Genomic DNA, 18642 nt, shown 5'->3' on the forward strand with positions numbered 1-18642 from the left:
GGAGATAAATTGGAGATGGACCCTTCACGCTGGCCAGGCTCATCCAACAAAGTTAAGGTACTTCAGTGAGGGCTTGAAATCTGTAAGATCAGAAGAAATGCACTGCAGGGGGAGAGGGTGCAGGTGGAAAAAAGCAGCAACTCTTTAAAACCAAGTATTTGCATCAGAAAAGTAGTACAGACATTAAGATATTCTACTTTAATCTATGTAATGGTTACTATGATCGGGATTATTTTCTAGAGTTCTGCAGAGGCTAGAACTACTAGCAGTAGAAATTGAACTTATCAGGCCTTTGGAATCACTTTCCAATACTGAGTATACACAAGTTATACTCTCATGAATATGACATTTGCTTGCTTACTTCCAAACACATTGGAAAATTTGCTGTTATTCTGAGAAAGCCTTCGCGTATGCCATTTCATATTTTTTGGCTGCTTGTCCTTGCACCTCTGCATTTACCCACTTATTTAGCATTAAGGCATTTGTTTCCATTATTCTCAAAAGACTACTCCATGTTGCAGCATTTTCCTCTTCCTGTTAAGGCCAATACGGGAAACAAAAAGTCCTCTCATATTAGTTACCGTTTTCAGCCCTCCTTCAGAGCCAAGATGAAGTGTCCTAAGATGTACACAGCGATAGTAGACATCCCACCCAGGAAACCCCATTTTGAGCCACTCCAAACCATATTTTAGGCTGCTCAGTCTAGAACTGAGTTCATGTTCCAAGTCACTATCACTCAACCATGTACACTATATACCATGATCTCTTCAAAGCAAATGGGTGTAAAATTGTAGCAGGAGCTGTTTTATATAACTGGCATGCATTTCAGGTTTAAATCAGTACTGTACTGACATTCAAGAATTTCAGTCCCCATACAGACTGAGATGAACAGCACTTTTATTTATTTCAGTTACAAGAAGAAAGACAAGTAAACCTTACAACCAGAAAGGCAATGAAGGCCTCATGAGCTTAGTGAAAACCATTCCATAATCTAGGCAATGTTATGATTTCTTGAGATCACAAAGAAAGCATACCCCCCCTCTTAAACAACTTTTCCTTATTTCTGTAAGGATGTTTCCTGCAAGAACAGCACACTGATGTTAACAGAATCAAGAGGGACCAGCGATGTACAAAGCCTACATTCACCATCCCACCCCCCACAAAAGGTTTAAGTGTAGATATTATTCCAAAAAAGATTAACATGCAGTCATGATCACACCTAGAGAAGAGGGCAAAATTAAAGTTTGTTTTGAAATGAAGTCAAATAATTACTCATTAACGAAGTTAAATGAAGATACTTTTCCACATGGCAGTGTACTTCACAGGTAAAGAAAACTCCCTTTATTTTAAGTCAGTGCTTATCTGACTTTTGTAGTAAAGAGAAAACAGCTTACAAAAAAACTGACCCTCCAACCAAGCGCTCTAGATAAGAACTATGATGTAAGAAAAGTGCTAGAAACACGTGGGAGAAAATCACTATACAAAGTGTCAAGTGCAACCCCCCACCCTCGACCCCCTTGCCTAGAATTCAGTGTATTTACTGAAGTACAATAGAAAAGATGGAATTCAGGAGTGGTTGACAGTGGGATACAGTGCCACAGGTTGAACAATATCCACTAAAGGACAACCCCAAGCATGCATGTACCCCACCACAAGGGAAAGATGTGCTTGAGCTTTTCAACCTGCTCATTTCTGCAGTTAGCTCCACTATTATCTCCTTCCTCATTGCCAACTTAATTCTTGCAGTCCTTTGAAGGGACCACTTTAAAAAATGTCCATAATTCTGGATTATTTGACAAAAAAATTCATTTGGTATTTTTAAGAACACAGAGCTGGAAAAAGAAAATCTTACAACTCATGTCTTCTGTTGCTCTTTTAAGTAGTATTGGACCCAGAAAACATGAGGAAGTGCCAGAGCGAGTACTGTTTCATCATCCTTCGCTGTCTGAACAATACAGCAGAGGCAGACCATAACTTCTTCAGTCAATCTCTAGTCGATCAGTTCTGGTGCATTTCACCTGTGCTTTATGTCAGTTCTCAGACTCCCTCACTTAAGCAGTCAGAGACACATTTATTACACAGTACTCACAGTAAGTCTCGGAATTTCAGGCAGACCTATTAATTCCCCAGGAGTATCCTTTTGGCTCAGTGAAGACTTTTGAGTACTTTGACTTACATTCATTCTGGAGGCAGCCATCATTTCATTTACCCAAAGAGCTATTTGGAGTGGGGCTGTTACCATCTTGAAATTGCAGTTTAAAGGTAACCAGTAACACAAAAGAGTACCTTCTGTATTTCCAGTGAAGGAGCTGAGAAAAAAAATCTGTAAGAAACCATTGCTGCAATTTTATTTTAACAAAAGGGCAGATTTATTCATGTTTACAAACAAGTTTCAAAAACAAAAAGGAGAACATGTATGCTACCCACTAACAACCTTTCAAAATGCCAACAGCCCTCATGCTGCATGAAGGATTCTATAGATTAGAAAAAAATCACAGTTCCACTCACAGTTCACCAAGACAGCACTAAACTAACATGATTAGACAAAAACAAAGGACTAAGATTCTGATGTATTTTGATTTAATCCATTTTGCCCGAGATAACAGAAATATTTCAAGCAAGTTCCATCACTTATTGATGTCCTGCATTAAACAATCCTACTAAGTTCTGAACAAAAGTTATTCATTAAGTTTCTCAAAATTTTTAAAAATTAAACAGTTGTTTCAAAACCATTAAGTAGTAAATGTATTTAAGAAACTAATTAGGACAGAGGCCATAACTTCATTAGAACACCACTGCTCATGTTTTTACAAAGCATTAGTGTTATCTATTTGGCTATTAGTAGTAGCAATTTATCTACAATATTTAACAAGGTAAATTGCAGGCAAAATTTAGTACAGTTTCAATAGAAACACCCTTTTCCTGAAAATACAGCAGTATTTGAAGGACTAGTTTTTTTGGTTTTTTTCTTTTGTTTTTCATCTTCTCTGCATCATTTATAAGGAAGCTTCCCATCTATGAACAGGAACAAAAAAGTATCTACAAACCTTGTAAACAGATCTGTATCATTTATAAACATAAATAATCCAAATTATTAACAGCCAACAGCAGAAATTAAAGTATCAATTCAATGATCCAGGGCCTCCTTGCCCTTCCCAGCTTTCCCCTCAGAAAAGGATCATGATAAACTAAAGCTCTGCTAACACACTCTTCAGGACCATTCTTAGTACAACAGATGATCCACAGGTCACTTATGCTGAGTTACTGTTTATCCGTCAGAGTTCATTATTACTCCCACCCCCAGAAAAGCACCCTCCAGTCTGGCAGAAAGCTTTTTTTTTAAAAAAATAAATCTACATTCGTACAAGTGTTTCTTCTGTTGAAGTCCAAGACAAGAATATCATCTTGTCCATCATAATGTGTGAAGAGACCCAGTTTCAATTTCTTTACAATGCAGCTAGTGTGTTAACATTCAGCTTACAATCAGAGTGATGTTTCCAAACTATGTAGTGGGCTCCCTGGGGATGAAGAGGTAGCAGACTTGTTCTTGTCTGTTGTAAGGTGAATTCCACTGTCAACCGCATTGTTATTTCTATTGGGAGAGGGAGGGGGACTAGAGTTGCGTTTTGTTGGAGCATCATCTTCAGCATCAGTATCATCAATAAGGGGAATATGAGGCTCGGAGTCTTCTATTCTAAACTCAGGATGCGTCATAAAATTGTGAATTGAACTTCGTGTCTCAGGTTTCTCCAGCCCCTCGTACAAGGAGCTACGAAATGCATTCACCACTCGGATCTGTAAACAAAGAAAAGGTATTGTTAAAATGCTGCGTGTTACTGCTAATGGCATGGTTCTTATGAGTTTGAATCCACAAACAGCTAGACATGAGTGAATCAGATTTGTATGATGCAGTGGAACTTGCAATAAACTGTAAAAAATGAAGAGCATTTCAGTAGAGCACTGCCAGTCTACACAGTAGGAATAAAAACTGTGAAAACACTGCAAAAAGCTGAAGGGCCCTAAAATTCAGACATGGCACTAGAGTTGTTTAATTATTTAACATGGGCTAAGCATTTTTCAGAAGTGAGGCCAACAAATATTTACTTATTCAAAAATTAAATAAATCTCAATGAGTGTTTTATTGAATATTTGGGGGAGATTGGAGGGAGGGAAGGAGGGGAGAGGCTGAAAATAAGTTAGGGGATAAAAGGGTCACTAATTCTCATGCTAGGAATTAGGATGTCAACTGACCATGAAAAAGCCAAGCAAGTGTAAGCCAATGTCACAATGAACGAACATTTACGAAGTCATGCAAAAAAGGATACCGCAGTAACAGCTGTAAATATTCGAGTATATAGCCATTTACCACTCTAGAGAAAGCTCCTTAGTGAACAGTGCTTTGGAAACTTAAGACCAGAACTAGGAAATTGAATACAGTGCTGTACGGTTTAGTAGCCAGGACAGGTGGTAACTTTGAAGAGACTACTTAAGTAGCAGCAAGTATGAGAAAACCCTCGCTTGAGTCTTCGATTTACATTGAATTCATGGACACAGTTCCCAGGCTGAGGACTGTTTCGTGTCTTTTGGTTGTTTAATACTTTTTGAATCAAAAAGCTAAGCTAACAGAATTCATAAATAAACCTTTCATAGTTAAATTAGATACAAAACAAAGTACAGCTTTATTTTGCAAATTGCGCATGTCCAGGATGACTTGACTTTAAGCTTTCCTAAGTATTATTTGAATGATGAAACCAGCTGCCCACACCCCCCTTTTCCCATGCCTCATGTTTCCCTGCTCCAGTAGAAAAATTCAGGATTCATTCTTGAACTGATAAAACAAGTAAGGTGAGGCAGAAGTCATTGACTCATTTTTTCAACAATTTTCCCAAAACAGTTTCCCCCTCCTGTTGACTCCTTATTCAATTCTCAACATCCCTACCCCGAGAGATCTCCAGCAAAGCAGTGTAAAATAGTAAGCAGCAGAGCAACTCTGTAGTAAACAAGAACTTGCTGTTACAAACAGCAAGTCAAATTTAAAGCTTTTCTTAGCACATCCAAGATGACTTGTTTCAAGCTGAGAAACAGATCATGACTAGTGGTTCCAGAGTTCCTCAACAGAAAAAATAAAGTGACTTCCAGGTAAAGGAATGAAGCTGGAAGGTCAAGCAGATCAAGAGCAGAGACTTCAAAACAGCTAAGATACACCTGGGAAGATCCCTGTAAACAGAGAAGGGCTCTCCAAAAGCAATATGTTAAATCAAATTGGTTAAATGGAGCCACTGCACATGATAAAGTCTCATGTCTCAGCTGTGTTCTAGAAGTGGCATATTTTCCCCACCTCTGCTCCCTCAGACCACTTGCACAAAGCATTTTACTCCAAAGTGATCGTGTCCCCATTTTTACACTACAGGTACATGCTGAGCCAAATTAACCATGGAGGCAAGGGAAGAAGGCACAGAGAATAAGGGGAAACGGGGATGGGGCACACGATCAAGGGGGAGGACATAACTACCAGTAAGGGGAGGACAGAAAAGAGAGTGAATGTGCTGGAGAAAAGATTAGAGCAGCATCTAGTACTTTATTGTTCATTGCATGAAAAGAATCGAGCACACTGTCAAGGAGCTGACACATTATGCAAGGTTTAAATAAGTCCAGCCAGCTGCCTAAACTGGATTGGCACTTAGCAAGAAAATTAGCAGTGACAATGCCAGACTGAAAGTTTGCAATGACTTTATTTGGCATGTTGCATCCCACTGTGCCATTTATGTGGCAAAATGAAATATGAACGTCTCATGGGATTGTTTGTTCATTGCTTACAGATGAGGATTTAAAACATCAGCAGCAATGAAAAACAATTCTGGCTTAAGAGGACAGCTGTAATTATCATAGAATATATGCATACCCACAATAAAGGCTTGGTTCCCATGCAGAATGCATACTACACAAGTGCACTAGACACTACAGCAAGCTCAGGACCCTCAGAGTCCAGCCACAAAGGCAGAAATCAAACTTTCAGCACTTTAAAAGGGAAAATCTAGTGTTTTGAAGGCTCTATTTTCAACCACTCAAGATAATTAAACTAGAGGGATAACTATAAATAAATCATGTAAGTGAGGTGCAAACAAGACAATTTGTTAAGTGTAATTCATACTGTCATCAGGCCTTCCTCATATTAGTACCAGAATAGCAAGGAATGCAGTTGGCACTCCAAATCCTCCTAACCAGATGGCTGCTTAAGAGTTGCAACCTTACTTTATAGGAACTATTTTCCAACAAGCAGCTCCAAAAAAGAGACAATAACACATCTGCTTCCCATTAATCTACATTAGTTCTCAAAAGCTGCTCTTCTGGAGGGTGTAGCAGAAGGCTGTAATAGCGAGGATAAAAAAACTAGTTCTCTGCTATGGTAGCTCTGTATCTGCATTGGTCATTTGATGCAATGAGATGCTGCAGTGCCCAGTAGATTCTGCTCAAATAGCAGCATGGAATGACATTGCTCTCTAGAGAATTCTGAATGTCTAATTAATGTTCTGGACTGTAGTTAGGGATACAGGTTACTAATTAGCATTTTAACTAGGAGATGCAATCCTGTGCATCCTTAAGTGTTAAATCTACTTTTCATTTTGTGTTCTTGAAGCATGCAAATTTGTGAGCTGAGCTTCTCAGTACTTCTGCAAGGTAGGGAAATACCTGTCTCGCCACTGGAGAGCAAATACAGAGGTAAATACTTGTGCAAGGTCACACGCGAATTCTGGCCGAGCCCAATAATAATAATAATAAAAAAAAAAATAATAAAAAAAAAAATCTGAAGATTTCACCGTTTCACTTAAGACTGCTCCTGAAATTAAGGGTCTTCATCCATCTGGTAATCTGAAAGTTTAAGCAGGGAGGGGAAGGGGGAAAAGAAGCCCTCTCGGAGTTATTTTAAAAAAACAATTATTTAACCCATCTCTAGGAAGTTAGAGAAGAAAGTTAAACATGTATTAAGATGGAAAAACTCTGAACAAAGATATTGGCTATCAGTATTCAACTACAACTACTATACATCTTCTGGCTCCAGAGTTTAGGCCTACATCCAAGAGTAAATAAATCTCCAGCCTCTACAGAGAGGAAGGCTGCAACTGGAATGCCACTTAGAGCACAAGATAGAGACGGTAGAATTGAGGTGAGAGAAAGTTCGCTGTTACTGATGGCTTATGAACTGCTCCCAGAAGAACCTAGAGAGGAAAAAGAACCCTTCAGATTCAAATGGAAATTTTGCCATTTAACGCTTAATTTTCTTTTTCCTTTTTATATTAGCTAATTCAGATTTCTTCTGACTTGTATGCATTTTAGAAGCCTTGTTTCGCCACCTGAATCCTGATGTTGAAAAAGTTGTTATTAAGTAAATAAGGTCCAATGAAAGCAGAGATTTCTAAAGTTCCTTATGGGCTACAAAGAAAATGCATTTAGTGCTCCATGTTCTAACTACATTCATATCTTCAACATACTGCTTTGTTTCCAAATCAGCTTGCTTACTTAAGCATTGTTTGTGCTACAGTGCAAGAGATCTATTTTTGTTGACCTGGGTCCATGATTATACAGTTAATTCACTTATTCAATGCAAGTCACCCTAAGAGGCATATACTCGAAAATTTACAACAGTTTTCCCTTTTTTATCTTAAAACTCCCTCTGTACACGAATGGATGAAGGCACAGGATGTGCAGGCTCACGGCTTTCGCATAAAAGTCTTTTGTTGAAACTGTTCCACCTGTTCTCAGCCCTCTAAGAAAAAAAAGTCTTGAGGACTCCACTTTGTGGAAGAGCTCTATAAAAGCCTGAACGATGATTTTAAGTACTAAGGAGAAAATGAGAAACGTTAGGTACGTGAATTAGGAAATGTTAATTTCATGCACTTTAGGAACACACACTCACACCCCACAGTAGTAGAAGCAGTAGTAGAGGAAAACACTACATGTGTAGGGGTAGAAATATTTGTTACATCATGGTGCTGGCTGGCGATGGAGGGTTGCCGCCTTAGAGCCCCCTGAATGGTACTTCCACTCTGGAAAGCATTCACTACATCCATCTGCAAGGAATCAGAGATTGTGACAGCTTGCTCAGCAAGAGAGAGAGAGAACAAGAGAAAGGACCATCCCATCTATAACACACAAAAAGTAAAGAAAAAAAGGCACTTTTTAAAAACAGAGCAGATAAACAGGCAAGAGTTGCATTTAAAGCTGAAGAAAACAGAAGACCCTGAGGGATTACACATCCATCCATACCCCCTCTTGACAGTCTCAGTCACACCAGTTAGAACAGCCACCTTAGTCAAAAATGGAGAAATTTCCCTCATAACACCCATTGCATCCTACCTTTCTCAAGACCATACCTGAGTTTGTATCCTGTTTAGGCCCCTAAACCACAAGATCTGACCACGACGCAATTCTCTCTCAGCATGATCAATCTCCTCTACATCTTCTGCTAGTTCTTCTTCAGGAATCTCTTCCTTTTGTGTTCCATGACCAGCTTCTTTAAGGAATTTCAGTCGGCTGGTTGGAATTGTTGAAATCAACTAACAGTGGATGAAATACATTAATTGGGATTATTTTTTGTTTAACAGCAACAATAACAAAAAAGAGTAATACCAGTTGTAAGGCTTAACAGATATCCTGCATACAATTATCAAAGTTGAAAAAACTAAGTTACATAGACAGGATGAGTGTGTCAGTGTGAAACCACTCCAGCTGAACAGCTGCAAAGCTGTGAATATACTTACTAACTCAACCAAGGTGTGAAATAAAACTTGGACTACAAAACAGCCTTGCCAGGGACAAAGAATTCGACATTAACATTACTTGACAATCACAGGAAGGAGCAGAACTGAAGCTACAAAAGCCATTAATCCTGTAGATTGCACTTGTATCTAGAGCTTTTAGAGTTTCATCAGTTTGATGAGCATGACGTGTTACCTCAAGTGGGACCTCCATCACCTAAAGTAATCACAATTAATTCAGAAATACAGAAGACACATTCATTCCTTTGTGACCTGGGAGATATCAGTCCATCTGCAATGTGAGTGATGTCTCTGAAATTTTACGTATCTCAAGCTTTGCTACTTGGTGTATAGCAATTTATATATCTTAAACAAAAGCTACATGTGGTTAAGGGGAGTCATCTTTTGGTATATTAAATATAGCAGATTCAGAAGCCTTGTTGATTCAGATTCAGATCAATTCCAAGACTGCTTTCCTTGATCATCACAAACCTAGAAGACCATTTCTGCAGCTGCAGAGGAAAAAGGTCTGCTCCAAAAGCAAGATAAACAGCCTTTTATGCTGAAACTGCTACTCTGAATGCTCCCAGCTCACACTTCAGTTTCTATTATTCTCAGAAAATTCAAGCTTTTTGACTTTAATGAGATGCTAGAGCAGCATGAAAGGCAGTAGGGAAGCTTTGCCCTTGCAAGATACTTTGGGTCAAAGGTATTTCAAGCCATCTCGATTCTCTTCTAGGAGTCACCTCAGAGTGACTCTATTTGATTTTTTTAAATAATTAATTTTCCAGGGAACCTTGTTAAAAAGCTTAGTCACTTTTAGAACATACGTCTATGTATGTAATTACAACTAAAATTCATCCTACCAATTTTATGGTGAAACATGAAGTGTCTTTTACTTAGTGGAAGGAAAGAAACTGTAATGGAAAACTCTTCATGTGGTATGAAAAGTTTAGACAACTATGTCATTAAATAATAGAAAACTCTGTAGCTCTAAAGTTTCACGTAAATAAGCTTGCTGCTTACAAGCACTGTTGTGCATGCAATAGTAATGACACTCTGGGGGGAGGGGAAAGGAAATAAGTCCAAATGTAATGGCTTACTAGGTGGGAATACTTTTTAATTATGCCACAATTATGCAAATCAAGATTAAAGAGAAAGCTGGTTTGAGTTTTGCTGTACTTCTTGCTACACCAAGACAAGAAAATACTGTGTAATTTTGCAATTCTGATTTTTCAAGACAGAATCTTTTAAGCAACAAGTTAAATATCTTTTACCATTAGCATGTTCATTGCATCTTGTATTCTTACCACATTTTCTGGTACTCATATCTGGCTGAAAATATAATTTCATATTTAAAAGGTAACTACAGCTGCTTGTAGTTAAAAGTTGCTAAAAAAAAAACAGCCACAGGATCTAGTTATGAAATGTTAATTGACCCACTCTGAGGAAGGGATATTCAACTAAAGACTTGCTATCTACTGAACAAGTCAATTGTAATTAATATTTACTGTTAGTCTTCATATATTCATATAGTTCATGTGAAAGATCTGAATGCTGAAGACAGTATGTTTGTTTTTTCCATTTAAAGTATATTGTTTCAAGTAGATATTTGACATTTTGAAAAATCCTAGTTTACCTGGCCCCAAAGTAGTGTGCCCATGCCCAGGAATATGGACCACAGCCACTGTTCAATTGAGAGTTCTGAGCAACTGAAGGGCTTTCCACCAAACTGCACAATAATTATCTGTGGAGAAAAACATAATTAAACATGCATCAGTGAGTTGTTGCTAGAAAATTCCCTAATGCTGTAAGATCACAACAGACAGCTCTGCAAGAGAACATGGGATTTCCCATCTTATTAAGCATATTCTTTCACTGTCTCAGCAGTCTGAGCAAGTTTACAAACCTATGCCACATTCTTCCACTCTTCAGTATTTCAAGAACTAGCCATTCATTCTTCAAATGCCACACTCATGAAAACTTGCTGACTTCTCAAGTTTGCTTGAAGTTTTTTTCCCCTTCATCTCATGCTTACAGCATGTATTTGCTGCTACAAATGTACAGTGATTACTTTTGCTATGAACACTCCTCTTGGAACTAAGTCCAAGATTCAGAAACTTGTATTAATAGAATTCATAGATCCATATGACATGAAATATCTCAGAAGTAATTCTACAGGACATTACTATGTATCACATCAGTGTTAAATATCAGACTTTAAATCACCACAGGTAGTAAATCTTGGGGGAAGGGGGCAGAGAGCTCAAAAGCTAAATTAAATGAGCTCCTACTGCTTTAGCTATTACAACAAGCTGTGTGGGCCCTAATGAGCAAGGTAGCCCTCTGCATAGGAATTATATGCATGAAAGTCTGCCCTGGAGAATCAACAATTCAAAGCAGCAGGGCCAGCATGAAAAGGAGACAGTATTGACCATTAAGTAGGACACCTGACAGCTGAAAAAGCAAAGAGTATCTTCTGTTTTAACTCCAAATTAAACACTGAGATAACAAATCAGGAGTTGGGAAGGCATTCAGTCTGCCAAATTTATAAAGGGAACACAGTGGCAGTCAGGAGTAATTTCTAAATGTTTGGCTTGGTTGCACAACAACAGTCAATCTGCTACACCCATAACCCCAAAAATTAGAGCAGTTTCTGAAGAAGTGTCATCTATAAAAATCTAAACCTGAGAGAGTAAGTTCCTTGACTTAATGTGAAGCAGCAGTGCATACATTTCCAATGCTTGAACTGATATAACTTCCATCAACTTCATGAATTATCCTGTCTAAGGAGAAGCTTAATAAGTAGAAGAAGCTTAATATGTCCCAAATAACTTAATCCAAAATGAAAATGGGTTCTGAAATTAAGTAGTATACTGACTTGTTTGTTATTTCTTCTGATAATTAAAGTGAAGGTTATTTAGAGGGTGAAAATAGTTCTTGTAAACAATTTTCTGTAGATTCAGTTTTAAATTGGTTTTTCTCAATACCAGCGTGAACTTAATCAACTGAAGATGATTTCATTACATTTGTTAACATGTACCAAGTTAACTAACTAGCTTTTATGAGTTCCCCTATGTGCTGGAACAGAAGGTCCCTAGATATCAGATTTTTTAAACTTAAAACAGCACCTCTACAATACATACCAGTAGGTATCACTGGTTCCTGAACCAGTAAGGTAGAAACTGATACTTAAATTTCAAAAGCTCATTTATGTCCTAATCTCATTAAGAAAATAAAAGAAGTTGTTCTTTTTCTGTAATTGTTTAAATGGACTCTTGTTCAGATACACAGGTAGATATAACAAAGATTTAGGGGCAAGGGGTGAATGAACAAATGACACATATAACTTCTTTTGCCAAGAGATTAGAATACTAAGACAAAATGGAAGAAGTTGAAAATTCGAAAGGTAACTACAAATACAACATTCCAGCATTGCCAACTTCAAAGAGGTTTGAAAACTCCATCAAGCTGCACTTGCAACTTACTTACTGTGTGCTTGACCCTGGAGGTTTTCCACCTTGCAGAAATGAGATCTCTGGCTCTAGTTGACTGGCATTTCCAAGGTAAGCAAGTACATCACTGCACTAAATGCATTTTCCCCCCACCCTCCAAGAATCTGCTTACCTGCACAACAAATGTCCCCAGCACAATAGAACAGAAGATAGCGTTGTTAAAGATTCCTTCAAAAACATTTCTTTCACCATGAATCTTCCGGGCATTGATTTCATTAAAAAGCTGCATCATCACAAATGTATTAAATACTATAGTATAATGCTCTGAAGGAGGAGCATGCAGAGGTGCATTTCTTCCACTATCGATATCAAATATTTTCTCACCTGTATATAAAAGGCATTTATGAACAGCTTGATTAGTGTCTTTACACACACACACTACAGCAAAAACATCATTTTTAAAAAAAAACACCTCTCTACAACATTCAGAATAACTTTGTAAAGCCTCAGTATTCTTACCAGCAAACAGGAGCGTGAAGACCACTACAAGCTGGTAGAATGCATGACCCAAAATGTTCTTCATCATTGTACGAGAAATCAAAGGTTTGTTTCTACCATAAGGCTTCCGCAGCAGAAGAGCTTCAGTGGGGGGTTCTGTTGCCAGGGCAAGGGAAGCTAACGTGTCCATTATGAGATTTACCCACAGCATCTGCACGGCTTTAAGTGGAGAATCCTGTAAAAATAGATACATAAACCCTCCAATAGAAGTGCAGAAATTATAGCTCTTAAAGGCATCTATCATACAATATCGGCATGTTCTGAAGAGCATTGTGATCTTTGGACTACTGTTTAAGTGAAAGTCTGAACTCAAGAATTAATCAATCATGACTCTTTCAACCTTTATTAGCTGAAACAAGTCCCCACTGGTACGTACTTGTGTTATGCATGCTCCTGTAAAAGCAACAATTACTGCTACTACATTGACAGTAAGTTGGAACTGAAGGAATTTGGAGATGCTGTCATAGACATTTCGTCCCCACATAACTGCTTTAACAATGCTGGTGAAGTTGTCGTCTGTAAGGATGATATCAGAAGCTTCTTTAGCTACATCTGTTCCAGCAATACCCTGAGAGAAAAAGAGAAACATTATTAAATGTAACAGGATGCACTGACTTTTTATGACAAAAGTTCTTACATCCTTGGTCAACATTCACTTGGATGCACAATGTCTAAAGGACTCCTTTAATGTAAGCATATAAGGGCCTATTGAAACAAGTTCTACTTGAAAGTCTTGGAAAAATGAAAACAAAGTAATGCTCTCTTTAAAATAAAGACCTTAATATAAATTTGAGAGTTGACAGTAAAGACATGTTAAATTCTCCCAAAGAAATGTTACTGAACCCTGTTCAAGCTGAAGGCCACCAGATGGTGCAGTGCTACAGTTCAAGCTCTGCCCTAATTATTTTGTTGTATGGATTCTAGCAGCAGGCAACACATGTGCTTGAAACATAGTAGGATCATAAACATTAACAAAAGCCTTTTGCAGAAAGGCATTAGCATTGAACAGTAGACTGTGCAATGTCATTGCATATGCATTGCAAAGCAACGTGACATTCTTAAATTTTAAGCACCTCTAGTCTCCTACAGTACCCAAACAGCTAAGGTCTGTGTAATGATGCCTGAAGACACTTACTTCAAAAAATCTTACTTTTTCTTTTGGCATTCCAAATCCACTAACTCAATAGGAAATTTAATGATCCCTATTCTTGATATATTATTTTGTCAAGGAAATGAGTCACCTGCACAGTATGGTGTGTGCCATACACCTTAAAAGGTACCTTTGATATCATTTGGTATATTTTAAGTGCTATTTAGGTAAGCAGTTAGAGAAGACAGCTCCTCACACTGATGAACACAGACAGGAACTGCAGGAAACATTCAAAACAGATAAACAAATCTGCCCCTGACAGTGGCAACTACAGCAGCTATACAAAGATACTTGTTACAAGACTGTTACAGTCTAGAGAACATTTCATATGTAGCTGCCAAATTTTTAAGTTATGTTTTTGAAAAAAAATTTCTTGAGAATGATGTGAAAGCTCTCCCATTTTTTCCCTCAGGAGTAAAATCTGAGTCTGTCCTTCTTTTTCTGAATGTGGTATAGGAGAGTGTGGTCTTCAATTTTTCTTTCCTTTCAATTGCTTTAAGATTACAGTGACCTGCCATGACCAAAGTGTACCTCTTACATTTAAGACTGAGGAGGAATCCTGTGGCAAAAGGAAGCTTGAGGAATCTGTCTTACTCTGTCTTGAAAGAAAGCTGAAACCCACATACTTAAAAGCATGAGTCGGTGCAGTATAAGCACTTAAAAGCCAAGACTCTGTTTGGCAGCCACGGGAAAGGGTAGCTGAGAAAGCCATGTAATCGAACGAATCATCCAGACAAGTGCAGATCCTACACTGCCATGAAATGCTGTTGCTTTAATTGTACTTCAGGTGTACAAGATATGGCCTCCAAAGCCATTTTGAACATCAACTGGCAGTCTCTTTTTTTTCATTATGGTCTCCCTCCTTGTGAAACAAGGTTCTTTAATCTAAAGTGATTTGATAAGCCATTGATAAAATACTGAGGATATTAAAGAAAACCCCCTACCATAGCAAATCCAACATCTGCCTTCTTCAAAGCTGGACCATCATTGGTACCATCACCAGTTACTGCTACAACTTGCCTCTGGTCAAAGACAGTGCTGTCAATTATACCTAAAATAAAATGACATACAAGTGTTACAGCTCTAAATTAACAGCACACAAAAAACTTAGCCAGAAATAGAAACCAAATTTTTGTCTTTATCAGTCATAAAACAAAACAAAAAAAACCCCAAACAAACAAAAACAAATCATCAAAAAAAGTTCTCATTTGCTCCATCTCTCAAGCAGAAAAGACAAAAATCAGTTGGGGGCAGAAAAGAAAAAAAATCAGTTGGAAACAACGTCACAGATATTTCCCTTTGTTCAGTCCTATTTGTTTTTTTTCCTAGAAGCACGGAGAAAAAAAAATCTAGCTTTACTTAGAAGCTCAGAGTATTTTTACCTACCTTTTACTAGAGTGTGTTTGTCAGTGGGAGAAGATCTCGCAAGAACACGAAGCTTTGGCCAAATTTTATCTATTCGCTCCTGCTCAATCTGCAGAAAGAGCATTGGTTATATTTCACACATGCAGGAGACTTAGAATATCTGTTGATCTGCTTGATGAGACAGTGATCATGCCTACCTCTCCTTTTTCATTGCGTATTCTCCTGTTAAAGTCTTTGCCCTCTAAACACAGGAAGTCTTCACCAGGATTCAGAATGCCACATTTCAATGCAATAGCACGAGCAGTGTTAATGTTATCACCAGTGACCATACGTACAGTTATGCCTGCACGTTGACACTTTTTTATTGCATCAGGTACCTGTAAGCAAGAAAAAAACCCCACAGGCTCAGAGACTGTACATTAGTTAAATAAATCTAGATGTGTGAGTAAAAGGAATGTTTATGGCTCAGTACAGGATAACTGTTATTTTAAAATAAAGACTTTAGTTACAGAATATAAAAAAAAAAAATTAAGCTGCATATCACAATTCTTTTCCTAAAAACCATACAAGTTGCAATGGCAAGAGGTTTTGTGCCACTGGTATATCTGTTCCCCTCTCTTCTGCAATTTTTCAAATACTACAGTATTCAAAATACCACAAAATCCTCATGACAAATTAGGCTGTACTGAGTAACGCCATTTTATTTATGATTATGTGAAATAAACTACAGCTCATGCTCCACTACTTCATCAGTAACTTTTATTGTGAAGTGACAATAGTGCAGATCAGGCCCAATTTCCGCATGCATGTGGCATAAAAGCTTTCACTACTGAAAAACCTTACACCTCCACCACAAGCCATACTCCTTGCCCTCAGTTCTTAGGTGACTAGCTCGCCTCTCCATTGCTCCCCATGAGAAGCTGGTAACAAGCACAATGGCTGATCTTATCCAAACCAAAAGTCCTAATACTCCAAGTGGTAAAAAAAAAAAAATAACAAGTTGTTTCATTTACTGAGATCCTGCAGAGTAAGCACCTTAAGTTATTAGTTTATACAGAGCTTCAGTAACACAGCATAAGTGACATTAAGTAGTTTTAATCTGCTTTTATAGGTCCATTAACTTTCCCTTCAAGAAATTAGATTTTCATTTATTAACTATGCTTAAGGCATACAATAGCAGTTCAGTTCCTTGCACTCTGCATGATGAAAACCATGAATCCCATGTAACAGAATCACTGCAGCTTAGCTGGTGACCCTACCTCAGGTCTCACAGGATCTTCAATCCCAACCACAGCAATGCATGTCAGACCAGTAACGATATCATTTTCATTGTCCCACTCTGGCTCAGGCTCCCCTGCTGGGAAGTCTCTGAATGCCAGGCAGATGGTTCTGAGACCTTCAGAAGCCATTGGCTCAATTACAGTTTTCACAATATCATCGCGGTCCCTAGGTCTAAATACCTTTGGCTCTCCATTAGCACTCAGTATTTTGAAGCACCTGGAAAAAAAGGTTTAAAGAGTTATCAAATTTTAACAAGAAGTGACACCCACTCTTTGGCTTATCAGTCAACTCCAATAAGTTTCTATAAGCTCTAAGTTTTTGCTAGACTCAAGCACACAGGCACAAAAAGCCAGCAGTGGTATCACTAAGGTAATCTTCTCCAAATGCACTTTATTTCTTCAGTTGCAAAACATACTTTCTGTAGAATGTTAAACTGAGCCAATCATCCTGGGGTGAAAGTATTGCCTGACGAATTTCACATACAAACAGCAATTACCTCCCAGAAGTATCCATTTCTCCATTGTATGTAAACAGACTGGTGTCTGCACAGGCAATCCAGTTTCAAACTCAGCAAAATATAATCCCACCTTGTTAACAGCAATACACTCTCAGAAGTAAGCACACTTTCAGAACATGCATGAACTGCTTGAACAGCTACAAGCACTCAACTTACAGCACCATAAGCAAACTCAGGTACTGCTACCCTTAAGAGCAAAAAAGTTTGCAACCCTTCCCCTTCCCCCCCAGTCTAAGTGCAGAGAATTCAGAGAGCATCTGGTATGTGAGGCAATGTGAAATATTAAATTAAAAACAAATATTGAAACTGATTATAATGTTTGCATAAGAGACTAGATTCACCACTATGCATTCTAGCATTTCAATACATGCTCTCCTAATTATGTTTCTTCATGCCAAAGATGCCACTGCTTTCACGGAGAGCATATGTACTTTATGCATATTGATGCCATGAATGTAACACTACCAATGATTTTGAAGAAGAAATGAAACCTTGCTCATGTGCTCTTTACAAAGTTTTGCCACAGTAATGCTATGATCCATTAGTTTTACAAATTAGTACTACTACACACCATAAAAAAATAGAATTCAATACTTTCACTAAATATCAAGTTCAGACCTTGCAGATCTGCACAGATAACAAGTTACAGTAAAGTGTTTAGTCCAAGGATTTAGGGAATTCCCTAAAAGTTTCCACCTCATACAGAAAATTAAAATGAAGCAGTCCCTTAGAGCTTCAAAACTCATATCATAACTGAAATTTAAAGTCTATGTGAATTTTCTGATTTTACTTATTGGTTCAAATGTCAGCAATCACTATGGATATCTAGTGTTAGATGCAATCATAAGGCTGGTGACAAATTCAAACATTCCAAAAATGACTTAATAGACGTAAACAAATTCTATGCAAAACTGCACTGGAACTCACTTCAAATATTTGACTTAGTGATAAGGAAAGAAAAAAGAAAGTGCTCTACCTCCAAAAGTTTCTGCATTTCTTCTACACTTACTAGTGACTCATTTGTGCCTTATAAATGCTCACGTTTAAGTTTCAGTACTCAAGTGTAGTTATATGTGTCATGACAGAGAAGGAGCAGCACAACTGACAAACCAGATTACATGTACTGCATGGGAAGCAGATTATGATGGCTAAATCTTTGTCCAATTCAGTGCATACTCTGAAGTAGTTTGCTATTTGGACACTATTCCTATAATATCCAAATCAGTCTAGGTTTTCTTGTTCTTTGTCAAATGCTCTTATTATCTATTTTGTTATTTCAGTTACTAAGTCAAGTGGGAAGACTGAGTTCTAGCAACTTCTACAGTTCAGTTGTCCAATATTATAAGTTACAAAGTACTTCAGAAGGTGGAAGTAATGTGAATATAGGCACATCTATTAATTGATAAGGCTTGGCTTAAAACGTAGCTAAGTAAAAAAAAGATTTTAAGTTTCATATCAAGAACAAGAGTACTTTAAAGATTGACATTTTGTTCACAACAAAAAGCTGAGGAGAAGGAAGAGCTCATATTTTTTCTTTAGTATATTAGTACCTTCCTAGGT

General features: G+C 37.7%; 1 protein-coding gene across 5 annotated transcripts in view; it reads right to left on the reverse strand.

The window, feature by feature from the left end:
* Positions 1-880: 880 nt before the first annotated feature.
* Positions 881-18642, reverse strand: part of ATP2B1 (ATPase plasma membrane Ca2+ transporting 1) — a 60793-nt gene continuing 43031 nt past the window's right edge. For 4 of the 5 annotated variants that reach the window (XM_050983788.1, XM_030238220.2, XM_050983810.1 and 1 more), the window contains exons 12-21: positions 16544-16781; positions 15482-15661; positions 15306-15393; positions 14864-14970; positions 13146-13337; positions 12731-12944; positions 12384-12595; positions 10396-10503; positions 8373-8555; positions 881-3795 (exon numbers count right to left, since the gene is read on the reverse strand). In XM_050983788.1, the coding sequence (XP_050839745.1) occupies positions 3484-3795; positions 8373-8555; positions 10396-10503; positions 12384-12595; positions 12731-12944; positions 13146-13337; positions 14864-14970; positions 15306-15393; positions 15482-15661; positions 16544-16781 (1834 nt within the window). In that variant the 3' untranslated portion in view covers positions 881-3483. Of the gene's footprint in view, positions 3796-7982; positions 8142-8372; positions 8556-10395; positions 10504-12383; positions 12596-12730; positions 12945-13145; positions 13338-14863; positions 14971-15305; positions 15394-15481; positions 15662-16543; positions 16782-18642 lie in introns of all 5 variants that reach the window. The other variant, XM_050983817.1, reaches the window with a different exon arrangement.

This window comes from Serinus canaria, chromosome 1A, assembly GCF_022539315.1.
Source record: "Serinus canaria isolate serCan28SL12 chromosome 1A, serCan2020, whole genome shotgun sequence".
NCBI lineage: Eukaryota > Metazoa > Chordata > Aves > Passeriformes > Fringillidae > Serinus > Serinus canaria.